The sequence below is a fragment of the Notolepis coatsorum genome (assembly GCF_963971535.1).
Source record: "Notolepis coatsorum genome assembly, chromosome: 3".
NCBI lineage: Eukaryota > Metazoa > Chordata > Actinopteri > Aulopiformes > Paralepididae > Notolepis > Notolepis coatsorum.
In genome coordinates this window covers 52,962,649-52,985,951 of record NC_140167.1, presented here as the reverse complement: position 1 = coordinate 52,985,951, position 23,303 = coordinate 52,962,649, and the positions used below count along the sequence as shown (strand labels likewise).

At 42.6% G+C, this 23,303-nt stretch overlaps 3 protein-coding genes across 3 annotated transcripts in view; 1 reads left to right on the top strand and 2 right to left on the bottom strand.

Annotated features, from left to right (window-relative positions):
* nemf (nuclear export mediator factor) overlaps window positions 1–1,145 on the bottom strand; it is a 45,864-nt gene extending 44,719 nt beyond the window's left edge. Inside the window, exons 1-2 of the mRNA XM_084310965.1 lie at window positions 966–1,145; window positions 766–834 (exon numbers count right to left, since the gene is read on the bottom strand). Of these exons, the coding sequence (XP_084167091.1) occupies window positions 766–834; window positions 966–1,024 (128 nt within the window). The 5' untranslated portion in view covers window positions 1,025–1,145. The remainder of the gene's footprint in view (window positions 1–765; window positions 835–965) is intronic.
* A 511-nt stretch (window positions 1,146–1,656) lies between these two features.
* mok (MOK protein kinase) lies at window positions 1,657–10,115 on the top strand. Its single transcript, XM_084311654.1, has 12 exons — window positions 1,657–1,916; window positions 2,561–2,675; window positions 3,170–3,259; window positions 3,360–3,430; window positions 5,360–5,438; window positions 6,075–6,123; window positions 6,209–6,387; window positions 6,724–6,825; window positions 7,231–7,404; window positions 7,976–8,135; window positions 8,307–8,504; window positions 9,210–10,115. The coding sequence occupies exons 1-12, from the start codon at window positions 1,712–1,714 to the stop codon at window positions 9,285–9,287; spliced, it is 1,500 nt and encodes a 499-aa protein (XP_084167780.1). The 5' UTR covers window positions 1,657–1,711; the 3' UTR covers window positions 9,288–10,115.
* A 179-nt stretch (window positions 10,116–10,294) lies between these two features.
* wdr20a (WD repeat domain 20a) lies at window positions 10,295–21,860 on the bottom strand (the record flags this gene model as incomplete). Its single annotated transcript, XM_084310553.1, has 4 exons — window positions 10,295–13,108; window positions 14,025–15,389; window positions 18,701–18,883; window positions 21,597–21,860. The coding sequence occupies 4 exons, from the start codon at window positions 21,858–21,860 to the stop codon at window positions 13,055–13,057; spliced, it is 1,866 nt and encodes a 621-aa protein (XP_084166679.1). The 3' UTR covers window positions 10,295–13,054.
* Between the last annotated feature and the right edge of the window lie 1,443 nt (window positions 21,861–23,303).

Below are 23,303 nucleotides of genomic sequence, written 5' to 3'. Positions count from 1 at the left end.
CGGTCTGTAAATACCACTCGTCGAGTAACAATGTTTTAAACTGTTTATTAGCAACTCCGAGCTTCCAGACCCCATCGTGAAGCTGTGTTAGACCCATATTGTACGCTGGGTATCTTTTAAATTCAGATCTGATGTATTCTTGACACACCGCTAGCCCCTTGATGACGCTTGGTCGTTTCCTTACTGGGTAATCGGGGCGTAAAAGCAAGTGACTCCGGTCACAAAAGCCCCAGGCTTGCAAACCGAAAGTCACGAAAGGGGCTACCACCTGGGCTACTTTGCATATCAATAGCGCTGGTCGTCAGGTGTGTTAAATACGTTCTCAGTTACATTCACACCTAACTTGTGAATGAAATGTGTTACATTCCATTCGTAGAGGCAATTAGGCATCGTCTTTAGTCTGTGCCAGAGTCATGATTATAAGGCTCTGGTCTGTGCTTAAGCGAGAGCACATTTATGCCGCGCGTGCACGTGGCGTCATTAGCGTGCGTGCAATCAGAGTTGATATGAGGAACGCACCGCTACATGACTTTAGATAGAGCGGTAAGACTTCTGAAACTTGACAAGTTCTACTAACGTGAAATATCCTTTTAAGGACAAATAGCGTGTCAAATGACTCAGTAATACATGGCGTCATGTAAGTTGCACATATATAACACTAGCATTACGTTTAAAGTACTAGATAAGCTTTACAAAAATAATAATAATGTGAACACAGTACACACATCAACTGTCAGCAAGTGTGAGATTGTAAATACCACTTACTTTTGTAGGCGGATGAGATACGTCTTGGTGTCGATGTCATAGACATTATTTACTCTCATGCCCATGTAGCTATAAAATAAAAGATCATTAACGAATAGAAAATTACGCACAAACATCTGCAACGTTACACAAATGTCGGTGATGCACAGGCAGGGTGCTAGCAAGCTGGTTCGCTTCACCACAAAACAACAATCACATACTTAGCATTGATCTCGGCAATGACTGCCCTGATGTCCACAGTGTTGAATCTCGTTTTCATGGTGAGTTGACTTGGCGGTTACACTACAGAACTGAGAATTGTTAGATATTTATATATTGAAAGCAAATCATTATTAGCTACATAAACACTAGCCACAAGTGCAACCTCAGTCAGGAACATAACACGCTGACTGCGATTGCGCATGCCCAGAAATTACTTTTCCTTGCTACGGAAGCCGAACTGGAGCAAACTAAAATGTAACGTATGCCGCACGACGCGTGATTTTCCCCCCCGTAGCCTATGTTTGCGAAGACGCTCTCTGATTGGCTAGCCGCGTACAGCGAAGACCCTCTCTGATTGGTTTAGCGCCGAAGGGTCTCTTCCGCCCGCAAGACACCTGACCATAGACCTGACCCCCCCTACACACACAGACAGTTATATTGTAGAACTTACTCTTGACTTTAGTCTTGACTCTGACGTTGACACATGTTGCAAGTAAAAAGGGTAACCAGTATTAGGAGTCCTGTTCACTGTCATTCATCAACACGCACACAACTACCTACCTATACGTGCACGTTTATGACACGCTCGCGCGCGCTAAACCTGCGCGGATATGTAGGATGGGGTGTAATATGTGTGTATGGCTATGCTGCTGCCAGGTGATCATATGAATGTAGTGGGACACTCGCTATTGTGCCCTGGGACCGTTTCAAGACATTGATCCTAAACGTATGGCACAGTATTCAGATGTGTCATACACACCATACAACGATGCACTACTCAAATTGGCTTATTGATGTGAAAAACAGAGCGTGCATTCGAAATGCGTGTAAAACGCCTGACATCGAATGTAACGGCAGAGGGGATTTCATGGACGTGATGCAGAACAACAATCCACAGCATCACCGAAAGAAATCCGAGCTAGCGGTCAGCAACCATCTTTGGAAAAAAGGTAACATGATTGATTTTTTTTTTTACAACTGTAATTCTAACCATTTCGCCAGCATTTACGAATATTGGGGTCTTGTCATCGTTCGTTTAATATATCTCGTCGTGTGTATTATTAGACTAGCGTTACAGTGTTTCTTTCGGTGACACCACGTCACGACATAACGTTATCGAGTGTGTGTAGTAGTCAGTGTGAGTTTCTAGTTTCTCTCCAGATCCACCGCAGGTCAGAGTTGGGGGTGAGGCGTGGCGTGCCTGGTTGCCAAGGCGACGGTCAGCTAACAGGGCATGCTAGCGGGGTTGGCCAACCTTTCCAGTATAGCTGTGCGTGTTTCTTAATTTTTGCTAGCTTGCTGATGGTTAAATTAGGTCTATACCCGACCAACGAAGACACTGCTGTTATGTGCTGTCTAAACACCGATGTTATGGATCATCTACTTAGCAGCGGCTACTTCGAAGAATGCATTGTAAGTCGATGACAGCCAGGTCAGGGCAGGCGCACATTTGAGACAGATACCTGGCCAGCTAACGTTCACTTCGCTGTCAATAGCAAACCACCCGTATGTTTTAATGTATTTTACTGAACAAATGTAACGTTGCAATATAATGTGTTGTATTTGTTTTCATCTCTCTTTGTTTTCGATGCAGGCTACAAACTAATTAAGAAGATTGGGGAGGGGACATTTTCAGAGGTGGTGAAAACTCAAAACCTGAAAGATGGAAAGTTCTATGCGTGTAAAACGATGAAGCAGACAATTGACAGGTATTTTTTTTAATTATGGTATATAATCAATAATGCTTTCTGCTAGTTGCACAACACATATTCACATGCACTGTGTTGCATCATATGTGCACTGACCCATAACCATTGAAACAGGAGTCAAGAGCTTGACACCTTATCCGATTGGATGACAGCTTATCCTGCCTCCTGTGACATTGTGGTGGGTTAGGACGATGCCAGTGCTCGAGACAGCAGCTCTTCTTAATGCACTGATTTCCACAATTGATCATGTGTTTTTAAACTGCCTAGCATGATGCATGCCAACATAGTAATAACAGAGTAGTTGACAAGTCAAATTAAAGCACACTTTGACCAATTCATTAGCCCAATTGATTTTTCTCATCATCACTGCACTATCTGTGGTGCACTGGGTGCAGTATACATTGTAAATAGATCATTACAGGTCATTAACCAGGTTGTCTGTACTTGTAGTGTTGCTAGTGTGTACAAGTAACCACAGATTCCCTCTCACTTAGTCTGGAACAGGCTAACAACTTACGAGAAGTCCAGGCCATGAAAAGACTCAGTCCACACGCAAACATCATCCAGCTGCATGAACTGATATTGTGAGTACCACAGTGCTGTCCACAATGAGAGATCAATCAATCTAGTGACTGATAATGACTTATACTTGACATGTCAATGATGTCTGATTTCATGTTTTAGTGACAAGGAGACAAGGACCCTATCCTTGATCTGTGAGCTAATGGAGATGAACATCTATGAGTTCATACAAGGTTAGTCTGAATGCATCAAGTATTCTTCAGTTGAGGAGTTATATGTTAAAGAGGAACACCACCCCAAATTAAGAATTAAAATTTGTTATTTCCATGCCCTTGGGAAGTTCAATCAATCTTTGTGAACATGAGCTACTCTCCTCCCAAAGCCAAACACCAGAGAAGTAAGACTCAAACTTGTGATGTCATCAGGCATAAAGTCTGGAGCTGCTCCATAGACAATGAATGGGAGACTGATTATGTGGACCCACGGGAGGTTTGTTTGAGTTTTTATATCAAAAAGAGCTTTATTCTATATAGCATTATTCTCAGTCCTGAATCAGAAAATGTGCCCATATACACAGAACATTCCCCACTCTGTGTCTAACATCGTTCCCAATTCACTATCTATGGAGCTGCTTCAGACTTTTTGGATTGTCTTAGACTATAGCGATAACATGGGTACTGACTTTCTGAGTGAAAGACCCCAGGCGGTCAGGGTGGGGGGTCAGACCTCCAACACCATCACCCTGAGCATCGGGTCCCCCCAGGGCTGTGTTCTAAGCCCCCTGCTGTACTCACTCTACACACACGACTGTGTGGCCAAGTTCAGCTCCAACTCCATAGTGAAGTTCGCAGACGACACGGTGGTGGTGGGGCTGATCTCGGACAACGACGAGAAGGCCTACCGGGAGGAGGTTGAGGTACTGGAACGCTGGTGCCAGGACAACAGCCTGCTCCTGAACATTGGTAAAACCAAGGAGCTGATCGTGGATTATAGGAGAGGACAGCAGGAGACACACACACCACTGACGATTAACGGGGCTACCGTGGACAGGGTGAGCAGCTTTAAGTACCTGGGGGTCCACATCTCAGAGGATCTGACATGGTCAACACACATAGACACAGTAGTAAAGAAAGCGAAGCAGCGCCTCTACCACCTGAGACAGTTAAGGAAGTTCAGAGTATCGGGGAAGATACTCCAGTCCTTCTACTCAGGAGCTGTAGAGAGCATCTTGACCGGAAACATCACTGCCTGGTATGGAAACAGCACGGCACAGGACAAGAAGGCCCTACAGAGAGTGGTGCGCTCAGCCGAGCGTACCACGGGTATTGCACTACCTCCCCTGCAGGTTCTATACAACAAGAGGTGCAAATCCAGAGCCTGCAGAATAATGAAAGACCCCCACCACCCCAATAACAGCCTGTTCCAGCTGCTGAGGTCAGGCAGACGCCTGCGAACCCCAGCTACTAGGACGGAGAGGCTTAGGCTCAGCTTCTTCCCCCAGGCCATCAGAGCCTTGAACAATGAACATTGAGTGCCACAGAAACTGAACTATCCACACACAAGCACACACACGACACGCACGCTGTGCACGCTCACACACTAGCAGCCACTTTAACACGAGCGGGCACACACTCATGCCGCACACACGCACACTTATGGCCAAGAGGAAAGGCCACTTTAAATTAGTATAACAGGAACAGTGTATTGCACTACTAAAGCTACCTAGCATGTCCTATATGCTCTGTAAATACTATGTACAGATACCGAGATGTCACACCATGTTACCTGTTTATTGCACAATGTTTTTTTTTTATTGGATTCTATGTTGTACCACTGTATTTTTATTGGATTCTATTATATGTTGTACCACTGTATTGCACATCGTCGCGGGCAAGACCACCCGCATTTCATTGTATACTTGTATGCCGTGACAATTAAAACTCTTGACTTGACTTGACTTGAACATGTATGCATTCTTAAATTGGCCGTACCCGTAGTTCCCCACATTGCTAGTGCAAGGATTGTCATAAAATGAATTCAATATTCATGCTGTAAATACATAATTACAGATTGTGAATGAATGAAAGCTATTATTATATATTATGCCATGTTCAGTTGTAAATACGATAAGCTGGAATAAGTGTTCCTTCTTTCCTTTACAGGGAGACAAACTCCATTGCCAGATAATACCATCAAGCACTACATGTACCAACTTTGCAAGTCACTTGAACACATGCACAGGTAGATGTGGGAAAAGCTTAAAGGTGCTTGTTAAAATAAGTGGTCTACATGTTATAATATAATATATTTTTTAAATAATATTTTATTATAATATATAATAGCTCTACATTCCAACAGCCATCACTGATATAGAGTGTTTAATCAGTAACACGGGTCTGCAGTAAAGTAAACTGAAAATAAATGTTCTGCTATCCCTTCCCACTTTATCCAATCAGGAGAGAGAACTTCACACTGCAAAAATGGTCTGACAAAAATAAGAAATACAAACTAGTTTTAAGCAAATGTGTCCTTGAAACAAGTCAAATAATCTGCCAGTGCAGTAAGCAAATTTGGCTTGGCAAGATTTCTTGAAATAAGTTTAAATGTCTAGGGTTCTCTCTCCTGATTGGATAAAGTGGGAAGGGATACCAGAAAATGTATTTTCTGTTTACTGCAGAGCGGAGGGACTGGGAGACCCATGTTACTGACTAGACAGACACCCTATATCAGTGATGGCTGTCAGAATGTAGAGCTATTTAACACTTATTTTAACAAAGAAAATACCACTTACAGCACCTTTAAGAGCAAATGAAATAACAACATGAATCCTTTCATGGAATATGCATTAAAATGTCCACCCCCTCTCCTTGCTTTTAGCTGCGGGATCTTTCACAGAGATGTGAAGCCAGAAAACATCCTCATAAAAGTAAGGCCACGACGACTCCCATGTGGTTTTCTTTTTGTAAAACAAAACTAGAACACAGTAATATAATATTTTGTAAACCTTGCAGCAAGATGTCCTGAAGCTAGGAGACTTCGGCTCATGTAGGAGTGTGTACTCAAAGCCCCCTCACACCGAGTACATCTCCACACGCTGGTACAGAGCCCCAGAGTGTCTCCTCACGGACGGATACTACAGCTTAAAGATGGACATGTGGAGCGCAGGTTGTGTCTTCTATGAGATAATCAGGTATCTGCCCAGGGAAGGCTGCCATGTTGGAACTATATTAACCCTTTCACTACCACACTACAAAGGTTAACCGTCTGTAGTGTGGTAGTGAAAGGGTTAACCCTCTGTCGTGTGGTAGTGAAAGGGTTAAATACAGTACATGGGCCTACATGTTGGTGTGGGATTAAAGGCCAGAACCAGTTATTAAGTAATGCTTATAGAATTATCTAAATGTATACTTAAAATTAATTAATTCCAACTATGACTGTATTCATCTCTCATTTTGACTGGATTGATGCCTTTAAATACCACTGTTGTTGTGACAGCCAGATCCTCATATACGGTTGTGTATTTCAGCCTGAATCCCCTGTTCCCTGGAACCAACGAGCTGGACCAGGTCGCCAAGATCCATGATGTGTTGGGAACACCAGATAGTTGTCTCCTTCAAAAGTTCAAGCAGTAAGCATTGACCCCTCAGAATTAATTGTTGAGCACATCCTCTCCTTCTTAGAAAACACACACACACACATGTAACACAGCAGCCATTGTTTTGTACATGGCAATGGAAGAGGCGATGGTCACAAAAACATTATCATTTGGTGTCTTATTACTGGATCTTGTAAACAAGTCACAGTGGGACAGTACACATTTCCAGTGTTTTACTTACTCTACCACTGCATAGAAATGAGCCATTTTCTTTTGAAAGTGGTTACTATTGGTTACAGCCACACTGGAAGAAAGATAACTATCCAAAAATTCTGTGCAAGGCCGCTATTGATAAAAGCAAATTATGTAAATAGTATGCTGTGCCAAAAGAAAAGAGAAAAACACATTGACCCTTAATGGTTTCTAAATGTCTTGCAGGTCTAGAGCGATGCGTTTCGATTTCCCCCCTAGAAAGGGCAGGGGTATCTCACGGCTCATTCCAAAATGCGGGGCCCCAGCTCTGTCACTGCTCTACCAGATGCTTGCCTACGATCCTGATGAACGCATCTCTGCAGAGACAGCACTGCGACACGAGTACTTCAGGGAAGTCAGGTGAGGTCCTAAAAGGAACCCGCTGGATGGAAAACAAACATTTTATGACATATGACATGTTGTTACCCAAGCACTGAAAATGTGTTCATAATCATCAATTGGAAAAATCTACTTAATTTCCCTAATTTGTTAAAGGGGCACTTCAACCAAAAAAACAATGCTGATTTATTTTGCACATAATCTCACACAGATTTGCACACATTCATTTAGTTTGACAGTTAGAGAGTAAATTAGTTTGAATATGGCCACCAATGATGTCAGCAGTGATATTTAATCCTTGTGTTGTGTTAATCACAACTCAGTGAAATTATAAGGTAACAGTCCCTCAATAACGAACTAAATCAATGTGTGCAAAACTGTTTAGAGTTTTTGGATGTGTGTAAGATTATGCACAAAATAAATCAGCATTGTTTTTTGGTGAAGTGTTAAAGGTAAGGGCAAAAGTAATTTTCATAAACTCGCTGAAATATTAAAAACAACCATCCAGCCTTTTATTGTATTGAAATAAGCTTACAAATATTCTACCACTCATATTAAAAGCCTCGACTTCTCTTCCACTTTTGCATCCAAGGATGTCGGAGAGGAGAGCCAAGACTCTTCTGAAGGTCATCGGGACTACGGGGGGAGGAGACACCAGCGGGACGGCCAGCTCTGTAGACCACATCTGGCGCTCAGTGAGACACGGCAGACAAGCCAGGGGAAGACATACGAGGCAGAAACCTTTAATCAGTGTGAGTTAAATTTCGACATTCCTAATCAAGACTTGTGAACAGCGAATGGAAAAACAAGCCTGTGTACCTGAGTGAAATACCTAATACCTATAATACCTACGAGTGTGCAGTCACAAGTCAATGTCTCCCCCATTCAGAAATGACTAAAACATTGAATTCCCCTGTTTGCAGCACAACATAAAGCATGTAGCAGAGCCCCTCATCAGACGGAACGCCCAGCATTACCCGGCGGAGCTGCCGAAGCTCAACGTGGTGATGCCGGGGCCGCAGGTGGCCTACCCGGTCTCCGGTCTCCCCTCTCTTACCATCATCCACCGAGGCTCACTGCCAGTCATCACATCTAAGAAGTGCCACTCACAGTTGCCTAAGGTAAACTATATTAACACGGAGGCTCTCTCACACTACTAAACCAGTCAGAACCACTGTGTGTGTGTGGGGGGGGGGGGTTACATCTACAGCGTGAATGTGTGATTGACAGGGTTGGGACGTTTATGGATGTACATGTACGGTAACTGGGATTACAGTAATTTGATTATAAAAACTGGCAACTGTAATCTATTCCAGTTAATGAAAAGACAGTAATGATGCATCATTTGATAATGGGGGGGGGGGGGGGGGGGGGGGTGTTATTATGGACAGACATAATCTTATTTAATTTGAAATAATAGTTAATTGTGGTTTTATATGACTGATAACATCACTGAAACTGAAGTCAATCTAGAATTTATTTGTAAGACACATTCTATGGATTTTGGAGGCAAATTCATCTTAAAGTAATCAGATCCAAGATGTTGAAATCCAATTAATTATGTTACTGATTAAGATTTTTAGCAACTAATCAGTAATCTGTATCGAGTTATGTTTTGAAAGTAATCATCCTACTCACACTTAAAGGAACGCGTCAACTTTTTGGGAAATTAGCTTATTTGCCATCTACCCTGGAGTAATGACATGACATTACAATCAGTCATGTAACTTTAATGTCAGATTCCCTGTCCAGACAAATGGCTGGGTAGTGGTGAGTCTACTGGGACCTGTGATTTGACATTCAGGCTGCATCTCTTCTCCTCACAGCCCAGGGATGACTCACACCACTTGGCTTTCAAGAACTACTACATGCCACCTCTGGATAGGAAACGTGGAGGCTACTGAGAGAGAGCCATAAACAACCTCATAAGCTTCCAGTAAAGAACTGTTTCTATGGAACAGGAGAAACCTGTGCTAGTGTAAATACCCATCCTTTATCTGCTTATCCGGGGCGTTGAGGGGACATTGTTTGGACAGGCCTGCTGCCATCTTCTTGACAGTAATGCGAACAAGCACAGCTTTTGAAGAGTGAAGAAATGAAGACCTAAAAGTTTAGCACCTTTGCGATTATAACGGCCACAGCAAAATATGTAACCCTGAATTGTAATGTCGGCACATGAAATTCCAATGTGATCTCCCTCCAAAATGTATTAAGATTCTGTCTTGTGTTTGGCTTTATGAGGTTGTGTAGCAGAATAATGACCCAGACGTTGCCTGACAGGTGTTTACAATATTGTTAAGAAATGTGCTTCAAGCTGAGTCAATAACACAAGCTAAGCAATACGCATAGCAACATTCATGTGTCACAACCCAACAGTTATTAACCACGATTGAGTTAATTGGTATAAATATTGATGATGTTGACAACTCCAAATGAATGTGCAGATTTTTTGGTATAGCGTTTTCTTTACCGTTGAACGAGTTCCCACTGACAAACTTGTCATAACGAACACAATAGTCCTGTACAAGAATACAGACAAAAGTAATATCTTAATACAACTCATGAAGTGTTTTATATACTGTAGCACTGCATTGCTATTAGTGAATTATTGAATTGCATTGTTTCCTACACCCACTGCATTGTCTTTGGACAACATGTAAATACTCAAATTTCCTGGGAAAAAATTAACTTTTGTAATACCATAAGATGGTTTGATGTTTCATAACAAAATACATGCAATTCTAAAATGTGCTCATTAAAACGAACTGTGATTCAATCTGTAGTGCACTTTGTCTCATTCCTACATCTTCCTGAACCTGTCAGAAAATAAATAATGAAATACTCCACTCCTCATATTGAGTAATTAAAAAGAACTCTTGACACAGGAAAAACATCGTTAAGAGAACAAATGTATGAGAACCATATGTTTTTTTTAATGAAGAATAAAGTGTGAAATGTAAAATGTTATCCACATTAATCAAAAATATATTCACTTCACCATCTTTCTGGTTTTCCAGTTAGTGTAGGATCATTCTTCAACTCTTCATGGCATGAACAATGATTGGTAATCACAAAAGAAAGTACATTAAAACTTTAATAGTGTCAAATGGAAAAGGCCCTGGTGGTTGTAACTTAATTAATATCTTAATAGTCCAAGTGGGGGGGGGGTTACTTAACACTTTCAGCACCAGGGGTCGCTATGGGCGTATGGCCGTTGTGTGCCAGCGCTCTGTTCAATGGGGAGAGATTCCGGTGTTTGCAGTGCTAAAACTATATTACATATTATAGCTATGGATCTAATAACGTAGTTGATAGTCAGTGAGTTTCTTCTGGTCAACATGCAAAAAACAGATAATTTTCTCATCCATACATTTCCGTTTTATACCGTGGTGAATATGACTATAGTTTGAGTTATTCTGTGTAATCCCGGGAAACAATGCAAAACAGCGTTTTACTGCATTTAATTATAAATCGTGCCATTTCTCGCCTGGATCAATAATCAAATCTGAAATCAACGCTAGATTATTGGTATCGTTTCATCATGCATGCACGAAAGGGTGGGGGGGGGGGGGGGGGGGGCGTTTTTCTATGCTTCGATCGCCACCAACGGCATACATTACAGACGCATGCTGAGATCGTGGGGAAAAAAATTATCGGATCAATGCAAGATTGATAACATAGTCCTTACCTTGTCTATGATGTACTGCAAAAAGAATAATCCAATTATCTGATCGCCATTCCAAATACTGATCGCGATTGTGTGTCCAACATTATCCATCATTGCACATGAACGGGGGGCGGGGACCCTCGTCGATGCCATCCCTATAAGCGATTGTCTTGCCGGAGTGTTTAGACCCCGCCCCCACGCCGCAGCTCGGCCCAGAAAACCAACCACATCGTTTCAAATGGAGTGCAATAGCGGCGGCAAGGCGCTAGGCGGCGGTATTGGCCGTTTGCGATCTCAGAGCCATTCTCAATGATAACATCAGGCTGGATGGATTAATTATGAATGGATATAGCGAATAAAAGAAAACGATTAAAACCCGATTTTCTCTGGTTTGGCGCTCAAGCGATGGCGAGTTAACCCGACTTATCCCGGGTCTGGCGCTGAATGTGTTAATGTCATAATATAGTAGTGTTGGTAAGCAAAATATTCAATTATATTTCCCTCGTTTGAATCTCCTGAAATCTTAAGTGGATTTCGTCAATATGAGGTGAAAGTCGCAGGACATGAACTTCCGACTTTCTCCTGGAAAGCCCTTTTGGGACCGAGGAGAGTCTGCATCAAGTCGAGGAAATGCCTTTTTGAGATTCAACAGTTGGGTCAGCAAGACTTCCTGAGCGTCAGACTCGCACAGTTAGACAGCCTTTTTGTATGACTTTGGCACATTTGTGACTATGTAATGTAATGTAATGTAAGCAACTGACCAATCTCGAACCCGCCCTGTTTTCTTGATTCTCCCATCACAACCGTTGCTTCCCTCTGGGGCAACAGTTGTGATTGGAGGATCAATAAAAGAGGGCGGGTTTGAGATAGGTCAATTATATTTTCATGGGGCATAATAGCCATTATCTAAATACAGTATATGTGGGTGAACCTTGAACAAAAATAAAAGGAACAGAAACCGGTGTATTCAAGATTATTTTAATATTATTAATATGTATATTTTAGGCTTTAGAAATATAACTATTAATGACAAAAGCTCCACTGGAGTAATGATTGTTTGCTTAGGCCCCCATCAAATCACTGAATTACAATATTATACACATTATGATACAGAGCAGATTTGAATCTGAAATAATATTAAAATAAATGCTCAATAGATAAGTTTTAATAGTTTATCATTTTCTTCGCCTACTGTATTAGCCATCTGTGAGTTCTGAGTACACCCAAAAATGTAAAGCCATTTTCTTCTAATAAAACTAATTTATGTGCAAACTATTTTTTTCTCTTTAAAAAGACTGCAGCATCCAGCTTTAGATATTCAGGTTTCAAGACTGAGGATATTAAAGCCGAGTGCAACAAGGCAGTCCTCAACCCTTTTTTTTTGTTCCATTATAGTAGTTATAAAACAAACAACAAAGTAACTAACAAAATCAGTGCAAAGTTATTGATGGGGAGATTCTATTCAAGAAAAACAAAAAGTGGTAAGTGAATTTGGAAATTCTTAAAGATGCCCAACACACTTGGTCGTAAAAGGACAGTTCACCCAATATTCATATTTTAGTCACCAACTATTAGCCCCTGAGACTCATAACACCAGGTTAAAAAAAAGGTTAACAGATTATGGAAATTGAACAAACTATCCCTTTATTCTCAAGTCACGATTGACTGGGTTTGCATCTAACAAAGCCAAGCTTGAAATAAAAATAAAAAAGAAGTCTGGTGAGATTGTGTGTGAAAAGAAGGTACAAACTCTTAAAACATCTTTAAAATTCAAAAGAGACAACGTTAGCGCATTAGTCCAAAATTGCACCACACCCTCTCTTTCCATTCCCTCCGCTAGATCAAAGTGAGTGAAAAAACAAAAATAATAGAAAAGCAATCAACAGAACTGGGGAGGGAGGGAGGGGGAGTAAAAAGTAAAAGAAAACTTGCAATGCTTGCGGGGGTGAAGAGCAGCATCAGACTCTGGGTTGCAGGGGTTCTTTAGCAGCAGAAATATTGTGGCTATACTACTGTTCCACTGGGAGAGCTGGCTTGGGTTTGAGATGACAATAAACCCTGGAAGAGGAGAACAAGGAGATTTGCATTGGGGAAAGTTCACAAAAGCAAAAAATCAAGCAACAAATAATATAGCTTATTTCTCCTTTTATCTGCCCTTGCATTTAATGGAAAGGCTTTGTGCACAGCAGTTAAAAGTGGATGCTGAGCACGTAGTAGAGCTAATGCTCTCTTTGAGAAATGTGCTTGATTGAGGCACTAGTGTAGCTTCCCCCTTTACGCTGGGAATAGTATCACTGTATAACTAGTCTCATGAGAGCTAGATCGTTTGTAGATGCAGTGATTCCATAGTGCCTCGCTCATGCAAATCCTCTCAAACACAGGCAATATGTACGTATACAGTAGTGCATACACATATTAGGCTATACGTTGTTTTTTTTGGGAAATCGCAGAGATTTAATTTGGCAAATATGGAGGAACTTTTGCATAAAAGCTGAACGTGTAGCAGCAGAAGGGTGGGTGCAGATGAATTGGCGAACCAACTTGTTTGGCTATGCTGCTGTGCATTGTGGGATGGTTAAGACGAGCTCAGGGTGGGCAATGTCTTCTTTCCCCTGATAAGGAGGACTACCTGTGTCGACCCATCATAAAGTGTTAATTACATAGTATATTCCTACCATTGGTTATCTTTGAAACGTAGGCCTAATAGGCTTTGCATGGGGAAGCAGATGTACATAAACAGAGTTTTGAGATGTTAAGATTATAACACGACTTGTCTGCCTGAAATGCCTGTCTCGCCCGTTTGACTCGACACCTAAGAAGAACACTATTGAAAAATGTCCACAGTTCATATTAAGGTTTTGGAGAACATCCTGCCAGTTTAAGTTACATCCCCGCAACTGATTCTTGGGACACCTAAAAAAGAAGACTTGCTCACTGAATTCCACACACATTTTCTACATTAAAAAGAACTTACCACTTTGCCAGGCCTCGCCCATGTGCAAATAAATCCCTCCTGACAAGCGGTCACTAAGCAGTCCTCTAAAAATATCAGTACAGTCAGTCTTTCGTGCGCTATCTTTTTACAGATGAGGGGCTCCAGGAGGGGCACGTCCTCCATGCGCGGGCACAGCAGAGTCCCCAGAGTCTTAGCAGGGTCCGTTTTGGTTTTGGTCAGCAGGTTGAGCTTGTCGCTGCTCTTGCTGCTGATGTGGCCCATGCTGTGGTTGCGTTTGTGGTCCTTCTCGTGGTGCCGCTCCTTGCGCTCGTGGAGCGACAGCGTGGCAAACTTGCTCACGCCCGTGGCGATGGCGCTGTCCATGATGCCGGTGCTGATACCACCGCCGCCGCCTTTGTTGGCGTTGTTCGCCGTCGCAGTCGCTCCGGCCGAGTGCGGCAAGCTGTTGGAGCGTGGCAACGTGGCCGGGAGGGAGTTGGCACCGGGCGTGTTGGCACCGGGCGTGTTGGCGTCGGGCGTGTTGGCGCCGCTGTTGCTCCCGTTAGTGGCATTGGTAGGGGTAGTGATTATGGTGGCGCTCGCGGGGGGGCTGGAAGCGTTCATGACGTTAGTGTGCGTCCGCGTCCGCGAGAGTGGCAGGTGGGGGAAGAGGATGTCCTCAGTGAGGTCCCACAGACACAGCTGAGTGTCCTGGCCCACCGAGCCAAAGCGGTACGTGACGCTGACGGGCCGGCTGTCCGTGGAGTTCCGCTTGGAGAGGCGTGACTGCGTGCTGTTGGCCCGGTCGCGTCCGAAGTGGATCACCTGGTCCTGGAAGTCCTCGTCGCTGCCGCTGAACTCAGTGGGGTCACTCTCCTCCACGCTGGTGGTGTAGTGGTCGAACGCCACCACGCTGACCCACGACTTGTGCCCGTGGCCGCGGGCGATGACCCGGCAGTCCAGGAAGGACCAGACGGTCACCAGGTCGTCCTCCCCGCCTGCCACAATGTACTTCCCGTCGGGGCTCCAGCACGCGCACAGCAGGCCGCCAAAGTAGCTCTTCATGGTGCCGTGGAGCTCCACCGCGTCGAAGTTGAACACCCGCAGGAAGCCGTCCTGGCTCACGCAGGCCAGGAACTTCCCGTCGGGGGAGAAGGCAAACTCGTTGAGCGTCCCCTCCCCCACTGTCCATTTGAGGAGAGGGTTCCGCGTGGACTTGCTCTTACACGTGTGCACGGAGTAGTTCTCGCCCTGCTTCAGGAGCTGGTAGTGCGGCGCCGTGGTGCCACACGTGTGCTCCACGTTGTACAGGTACATGCTGCCGCTGGCGTGGGACACCAGGAACAGGCTCTCGGAGCCTGGCACCCATTTCACACACGTCACCCTGGACTTGTCTATTAGTCTCTGGGGGAGGAGCGAGGGAGGGTGGAGGTGGCGGGTTGTGAGGGGAGAGAAGGGTGGAGGAAGCAGAGAGGGAGAGAGGATGAGGGAGGGAAAAACAATGTCAAGTTCAATCAGAAGCAGGTGGATTTAAGCTCTTAATGTTTTTTTTTTTTTTTATTCTAAATGAGACTGAACTAAAGCCGCCAGGATCTCAAGAGGTTAATTAAGTATTTAAAAATTAAATCATACAGCAAAGAATACACAAAACATTAAACGATTAGTTAAAGGGGAACTATTTTACTATTTCTTTCACTATTTGGGCACTTTTACACAATTCCTGTGAGTCTATGGAACACCTCTGTAATATATATATTTTTTTTATTCATTGTTTTGTATTTCTAATCAAGTCCTCAAAAACAGCATTTTTCTACCTCAAGATTTCGAGCTGTTTTGCAGCCGCAGCTGCAGGTGCCACCTAAACCACTGTGTGGCCTGCGCCGTCTGCTGAACATTAACATGCAGCAGTGACTATATGACATCACATATAGGCACATTTTCAAACGACTCAGTTCAGTGAGGGTGAATATTGTGAGAGGAGAATTGGAAGAATGCGCCAATATGAGAATTTTGAGACATAGATCATATTAATATAAGTTCACATAGCTAGGAAACAATGCTAAACACTCAAAAAGGCCATTTATAAGATAGTTCCCCTTTAACTTTAGTTAAAGAATTCCATTCACCAACATGGCGTTTGGCTGGTAGCAGGTATTTATTTCAGACCCTGCAGTGACACAAGTATAAAGTATGAAGTGATACGAGTATAAAGTATGAAGTGATACGAGTATAAAGTATGAAGTGATACGAGTATGAAGTGATACAAGTATAAAGTATGAAGCGATACGAGTATAAAGTATGAAGCGATACGAGTATAAAGTGATACGAGTATAAACTGATACAAGTATAAAGTATAAAGTGATACGAGTATAAAGTGATACAAGTATAAAGTATGAAGCGATACGAGTATAAAGTATGAAGCGATACGACTATAAAGTATTGTGATACGAGTATAAAGTATGAAGCGATACGAGTATAAAGTATGAAGCGATACGAGTATAAAGTATGAAGTGATACGAGTATAAAGTGATACGAGTATAAAGTATGAAGCAATACGAGTATAAAGTATGAAGCGATACGACTATAAAGTATAGTGATACGAGTATAAAGTATGAAGTGATACGAGTATAAAGTATGAAGTGATACGAGTATAAAGTATGAAGCAATACGTCTATAAAGTATTGTGATACGAGTATAAAGTATGAAGTGATACGAGTATAAAGTATGACGCGATACGACTATAAAGTATAGTGATACGAGTATAAAGTATGAAGTGATAAGAGTATAAAGTATGAAGCGATAAGACTATAAAGTATAGTGATACGAGTATAAAGTATGAAGTGATACGAGTATAAAGTATGAAGTGATACGAGTATAAAGTATGAAGTGATACGACTATAAAGTATGAAGTGATAAGAGTATAAAGTGATAAGAGTATAAAGTATGAAGTGATAAGAGTATAAAGTATGAAGTGATACGAGTATAAAGTATGAAGTGATACGAGTATAAAGTATGAAGTGATACGAGTATAAAGTGATAAGAGTATAAAGTGATACGAGTATAAAGTATGAAGTGATACGAGTATAAAGTATGAAGCGATACGAGTATAAAGTATGAAGCGATACGACTATAAAGTATTGTGATACGAGTATAAAGTATGAAGCGATACGACTATAAAGTATAGTGATACGAGTATAAAGTATGAAGTGATACGAGTATAAAGTATGAAGCGATACGACTATAAAGTATAGTGATACGAGTATAAAGTATGAAGTGATACGACTATAAAGTATAGTGACACGACTATAAAGTATAGTGATACGAGTATAAAGTATGAAGTGATATAAGTATAAAGTATGAAGTGATACAAGTATAAAGTGATACGAGTATAAAGTATGAAGTGATACGATTATAAAGTATGAAGCGATACAAGTATAAAGTATGAAGTGATACTAGTATAAAGTATGAAGCGATACTAGTATAAAGTATGAAGTGATACGAGTATAAAGTATGAAGCGATACTAGTATAAAGTATGAAGCGATACAAGTATAAAGTATGAAGCGATACAAGTATAAAGTATGAAGCGATACTAGTATAAAGTATGAAGCGATACGAGTATAAAGTATGAAGTCATACGAGTATAAAGTACTCCATTTAGTGGATGAGCTGAAACAAGCAATAATCTTGTCAATGTATATATTATATAATATAAATAAATTATTATTATAATAACTGTCATGTAAACTAGTATCAGCTTACTGCAAAACAATTATAGGAACAAGCAAGTCAATTGTGTTTATTTATTTTCAGGGGATATGGGTAAAAGAACATTTAAATAAGTATAATTAGAAACTATATATTAAAATATATCAAAATGGGCTGGTAAAAAGGTAATGTATTGAGACAGCTTCATTTGCCGACTTGATTAGGAGTGCTTCGGAGCCAGAATGGTTCCAGTTCTATTTTGTTCTGAGAATTTTGATGACAGTTGATCCTGGTCCCATATAGCTTAGAGCAGCAAACATATGCTCAACTTGACAGCCCTTTCCAATTCTAGGTTAGCCTATTCATAGTATTCCATAGCAGACATCTTGGCTTGGCAAAGTGATTGTAATCAACTAGCAGTTCCAACATCATGAAACGCACACTCCTACGCAGAGAGTTGGAAGACGTTCCACTGTCCAAACAGGAAGTAAACTAACCGGTGATACTTTATTCGTAATATTCCCTTTAACATATTGAATAAATTATATTATTGTTACACCTCAATCTTTTTTTTTTTTTATCTTTTATAAATAAGAACAGAAAATGAGTTGAGAAAAGTTAAATAATGTAATTTCACAATGTCTGTCCAACCTCGTTTATACACAGTGTCCATGGAAACAACGATGAACACAGCCGTAAAAAGGTATGGTTTCCTCATGCAGAAAAAAACATAGCTATATAGTCCCATTTACTGTTCTGATTACTACATCAACTACATCACTAAATGTTAAATGTTCAGACAAGCTATTGGTCATTATAGATACTCTGTATACGCCCAATTCAACTTTATAGCCGCATTTCCTTTCAAACCAATTTGGTGGTGGATGTCCCGACTTGGCGGAGAGCCGGACAGCTCTGTGTAGGAGGAGAGCCAATGAGCTGTGGCGTTGCACCATGCAGGCCGGCGAGACGCGGCATGAGAACACAATGAAGCCCTCTCAAGACTCACTTCCTCGTTGAACAGTTTGCTCGTCTCCTTCTTGATGGGATCGATGAGCTGCACCTGTCCTGCTGAGAAGCCCACCAACAGGGACACGCTCTCCGCGGTGGCCGTCAGGTGGTTGAAGTCATGGCAGGTGGGCTGCGTTCCCTTGTAGATGCGCTTGTCTATAGGCTTGCTCAGGTCAGCGGCCTGTAAAGGTGGAACACACACACGTGTGCACACAGAGTTGGTGTGTTAGCAAAGAGGAAGGCAGTAACCTCTCCTCCAAATCACCAAGGCCAATAGCGAAACACGACTCAGAATGTCAGTAACTTAAATACTTATCTAACAATGCTATAAACATGGCTCAGAATGTCAGTCAAATGTAATCGTGTTCAACCTAATGTTGTTTTCCTACCAGGAGCATTCATATCGTGGTCTGGGTACCCTGTGTGGATGACATGTTGTGTAGAAGTGTGATTGATGTTGATGTCAACCTAATGCTTGTGGGATGCCACTAGGGGGCAGAATGAATGAATGAATCAGTGAGTGAGTGAGTGACATTGACTGTCATAGAGGTTCTTGGTGTCTAAATACAAAATGGACAGAGCATCAGAGAGCTTACCATCATATAATGCAGAGCTATAAACAAAATTATTTATTTAATTTACACCATTAACCCTTTCACTGCCACACTACAGGTTAACCCTTTACTATCACAATACCGACGGTTACCGTCGGTAGTGTGATAGTAAAGCTTCTGTAGTCTGGCAGTGAAAGGATTAAGCAATTAACATTGTGCAGCCATATCCCAAAATGCCAGCGGCATAACCTGCACAATAACAGTCCCACTGGTTAATTATTCACAGTTTACACCTGCAGCAGAGTGGAAAATATTTCAAGAGCAAGGCGATGACTCATTGGTTCCTCTTATACAATTAGGTGTAATTACAGTATTACCAATACTATTCAATGGTTCCAAACATCTTGTCAAACAATATCATAAGGACGTTTAAATCAATTAACAGCATAATTGAGTGCTACGAAACAACACAAGTCTCAGGAGTTATTGCTGTGCACCCATCACTGTTTTTATCACTTATCATCTGAGAACAAGTCCTTGCTAATAACAACACTGGAGAGAGAGAAGCTCCTGGATAGACTACCCACTGCAGGAACCTGGCTGTGTATGTGAGGCTGATAGTGATACATTTACCAAATACAGGCCTCTCATTTCCTAACTCAAGTCCATAGGAAAGGTCTGATTCGGTTTACCATACACCTGCAGCAGCAACTTCTGATTACCTGTGGCTAGAGAGGTTGTTGAGTAATTACCTATGGCTAGAGGGGCTGTTGAGTGATTACCTATGGCTAGAGGGGCTGTTGAGTGATTACCTGTGGCTAGAGAGGTTGTTGAGTAATTACCTATGGCTAGAGGGGCTGTTGAGTGATTACCTATGGCTAGAGGGGCTGTTGAGTGATTACCTATGGCTAGAGGGGCTGTTGAGTGATTACCTATGGCTAGAGAGGTTGTTGAGTGATTACCTGTGGCTAGAGGGGCTGTTGAGTGATTGCCTGTGGCTAGAGAGGTTGTTGAGTGATTACCTGTGGCTAGAGGGGCTGTTGAGTGATTACCTGTGGCTAGAGAGGTTGTTGAGTGATTACCTGTGGCTAGAGGGGCTGTTGAGTGATTACCTGTGGCTAGAGGGGCTGTTGAGTGATTACCTGTGGCTAGAGGGGCTGTTGAGTGATTACCTGTGGCTAGAGGGGCTGTTGAGTGATTACCTGTGGCTAGAGGGGCTGTTGAGTGATTACCTGTGGCTAGAGGGGCTGTTGAGTGATTACCTATGGCTAGAGGGCTGTTGAGTGATTACCTATGGCTAGAGAGGTTGTTGAGTGATTACCTGTGGCTAGAGGGCTGTTGAGTGATTACCTGTGGCTAGAGGGGCTGTTGAGTGATTACACGTGGCTAGAGGGGCTGTTGAGTGATTACCTGTGGCTAGAGGGGCTGTTGAGTGATTACCTATGGCTAGAGGGCTGTTGAGTGATTACCTGTGGCTAGATGGGCTGTTGAGTGACCATGATAGTGATGGCAGAGATCTTTTCAAATTGCTGTTATGTCCATGCCATTGCCAACAGCAATGTCCTGTCTCTTCAACTCACATTCATAGTGAAGGATCTGTCATGTGACCTAATCAGTGACCCTAGATCAGCACTCCTAGTCATTGACCTGCGTCATGTAACCTGATCAGTGACCCTAGATCAGTTGTTCTACATTTTAGTAAGGTGAGGTCATAGCAAGGTTCTTATATTGTTTTTTCTAAAGACCTTGGGCCATAGTTGACGAGACGACAACATCCACATACAACAGGCGATGTTACTCGCACCACAATGGTTCATCTTTGAATGAGCAACTTTGTACTTTAGCACAATAGCCCTCTTTTGACTCGACCAAGCCTACACGCATAGTTAACTTTAGCCACTCTAGCTAGTATCAGTCAAGTTATCCTTCCCTCAAGCAAAAGACTGACAGTGCAATATTTCGACCTGTCAATCAAAGGGCGTCGACAGGTGTTTGTTTACCGTGGCTCGTGCTGTCGTTGTTCAGTTTAAACTGAACAACTCATCAACAACCTCTTAGCTAGCTCACCAGTCATCCAGCAGTGGACTGTGCACATCACGAACCTAGCTAGACACTGGCCTCTAGATCTGTGGCTTGTTAGCTAACCAGCTAGACGTTAGCCACTAGGCTGGTAGCTAGTAACCAAGCTAGCTGTCAATTTCATTTTCACGTCAATAACTCGCTCAACTTTCTTAACAAACACACGACTGTAGACACGCGTGCGTCAGGTGACAATTGTGTCATTTAATTTGATCGCAAACATCATGTTTTTCGTTGACATTAGCAAACTTAGCTGGCTACCTTCCGTACGCCTTTGTAGATGTAGAAGTAGAGCTCCCGGCCCACATTGAAACAGATTCTGTCGCCGTTGCCCGACTGGTCGTTGACGTTCACGAAGGAGACCTTGACGGGGTTGGAGCCCTGCGAGTTGAACGGCACCCTGTTGGGACGGCTGTATTCGGAGTGCGTGAGGAGTTTGTAGACACCTTCCCGTGTGGTGAACTGAGTTTTAATTTCGTTCATCTCCTTCCCTCCTCCCTCCGCCGCCATCTTTGAAATTAACATTCATCCTTTCCCTCGAGCCCGGATCTTACGCATGCGCACTCTCCCGTCCCCCGCGCGCGCCGTGCCGACAACCTGTCTGGTGAGTGATGATCAGTGGCTTAATTGGGAAGTCATTTTAAGTGTTGTTAAATAATAAACAATATAATAAAAGCTGTGCTCCTCTCACCTGACCCGTCTGCTTACCTGCAGGCAGAGTGCACCTCACAGCAGCATATCAAAAGGCACCTGTAACGTAAAAAAAAAAAAAAAAACATGTTGATTAATCAAACAGGTGGCATGTAACCACGAGGAGGACATTGGACTTCCGTTATTATCAAACACAGCATGACATCAAGGAGGATAAGACAACAATCGCTTGCAACAGGTGTCGTGTCTCTCTTGCTTAAAATAATAAGTTCACTGATTGTTGCAGACCTTTCTATGCCACCTTACTTTCCCTGACCTGAGGTGGCTGAGACCGAGGCCGAGCATAACTATTAACTATTATTGCATCTTCTGCCTATATTCCCTCCATTCAGGTCACACTGATGGAAGTCGTACCAACAGTGTGGACAAACTTGCTTTCAAATACATGGTAAGAATATTAAGGCCAATAATTATGCATCTCATGCATCACCACTTGTACAAGTGATTCGCCATCCAGCATGGCCAATGCCTAGGCTTGTTGTGAATAATTGTTCTAACATCAAATAGAACATCATTTTACTTTGACTTTTGCAAGTGTGGGGTGATAGTAGACAGTCTTCTCTTTTTCCACTAGATGTGTAAAGTGGAATCGAGCACAGATTCTGAGTCGGACATCAGTCCAAGGTGGTCGGACACCAGCACCATGGTATTATTAACCTACTTATGAGTGAACGCACACACACCTTCCTGTCAAAAGAGCCTTGATGTTATGGTAACCTCACCCTAAAAATGTGTGTGTATGGGGGGGGGGGGGGGGGGGGGGGGGTCTGATCTTGTGTAGACAAATCACTGGTTGAATTGATTGGCCTTACAGGTCCTTATACATAGGCTGCTATGTTGTATGTACTAGATCAGCACTCCTAGACATTTTAAGCGTGTTATACATTTTCAATGGGACCAATGACCCACCAACATGTATACATATTACATTCCCTAAGGAACATGGGCCATTGAATCTCCATCCTCTGCAGTCTTGTGCCCTCCGATCCAGTTGTTGCCATGAGAGCCCTTCTGCCCTGATCTCCCCGTTCTGTGTGATTCTTCTCCAGGTGGTTCTCTGTCCTCTTCTCTTCCTCCCACCTTGTGATTGATTTGTTTTGTCGTCTGAGTACGTTGACCATATCCCGTTCCATTTTCTCCTCCTGATTTGGATTTCTATTGTTTCTTTATTGGTGAGCTTCCACAGGTTTGTGATGGTTCTGTAGTTTGTTGAGCATGTTGTATGTTACATGTTGACGAACAACCGTGTATGTTGGC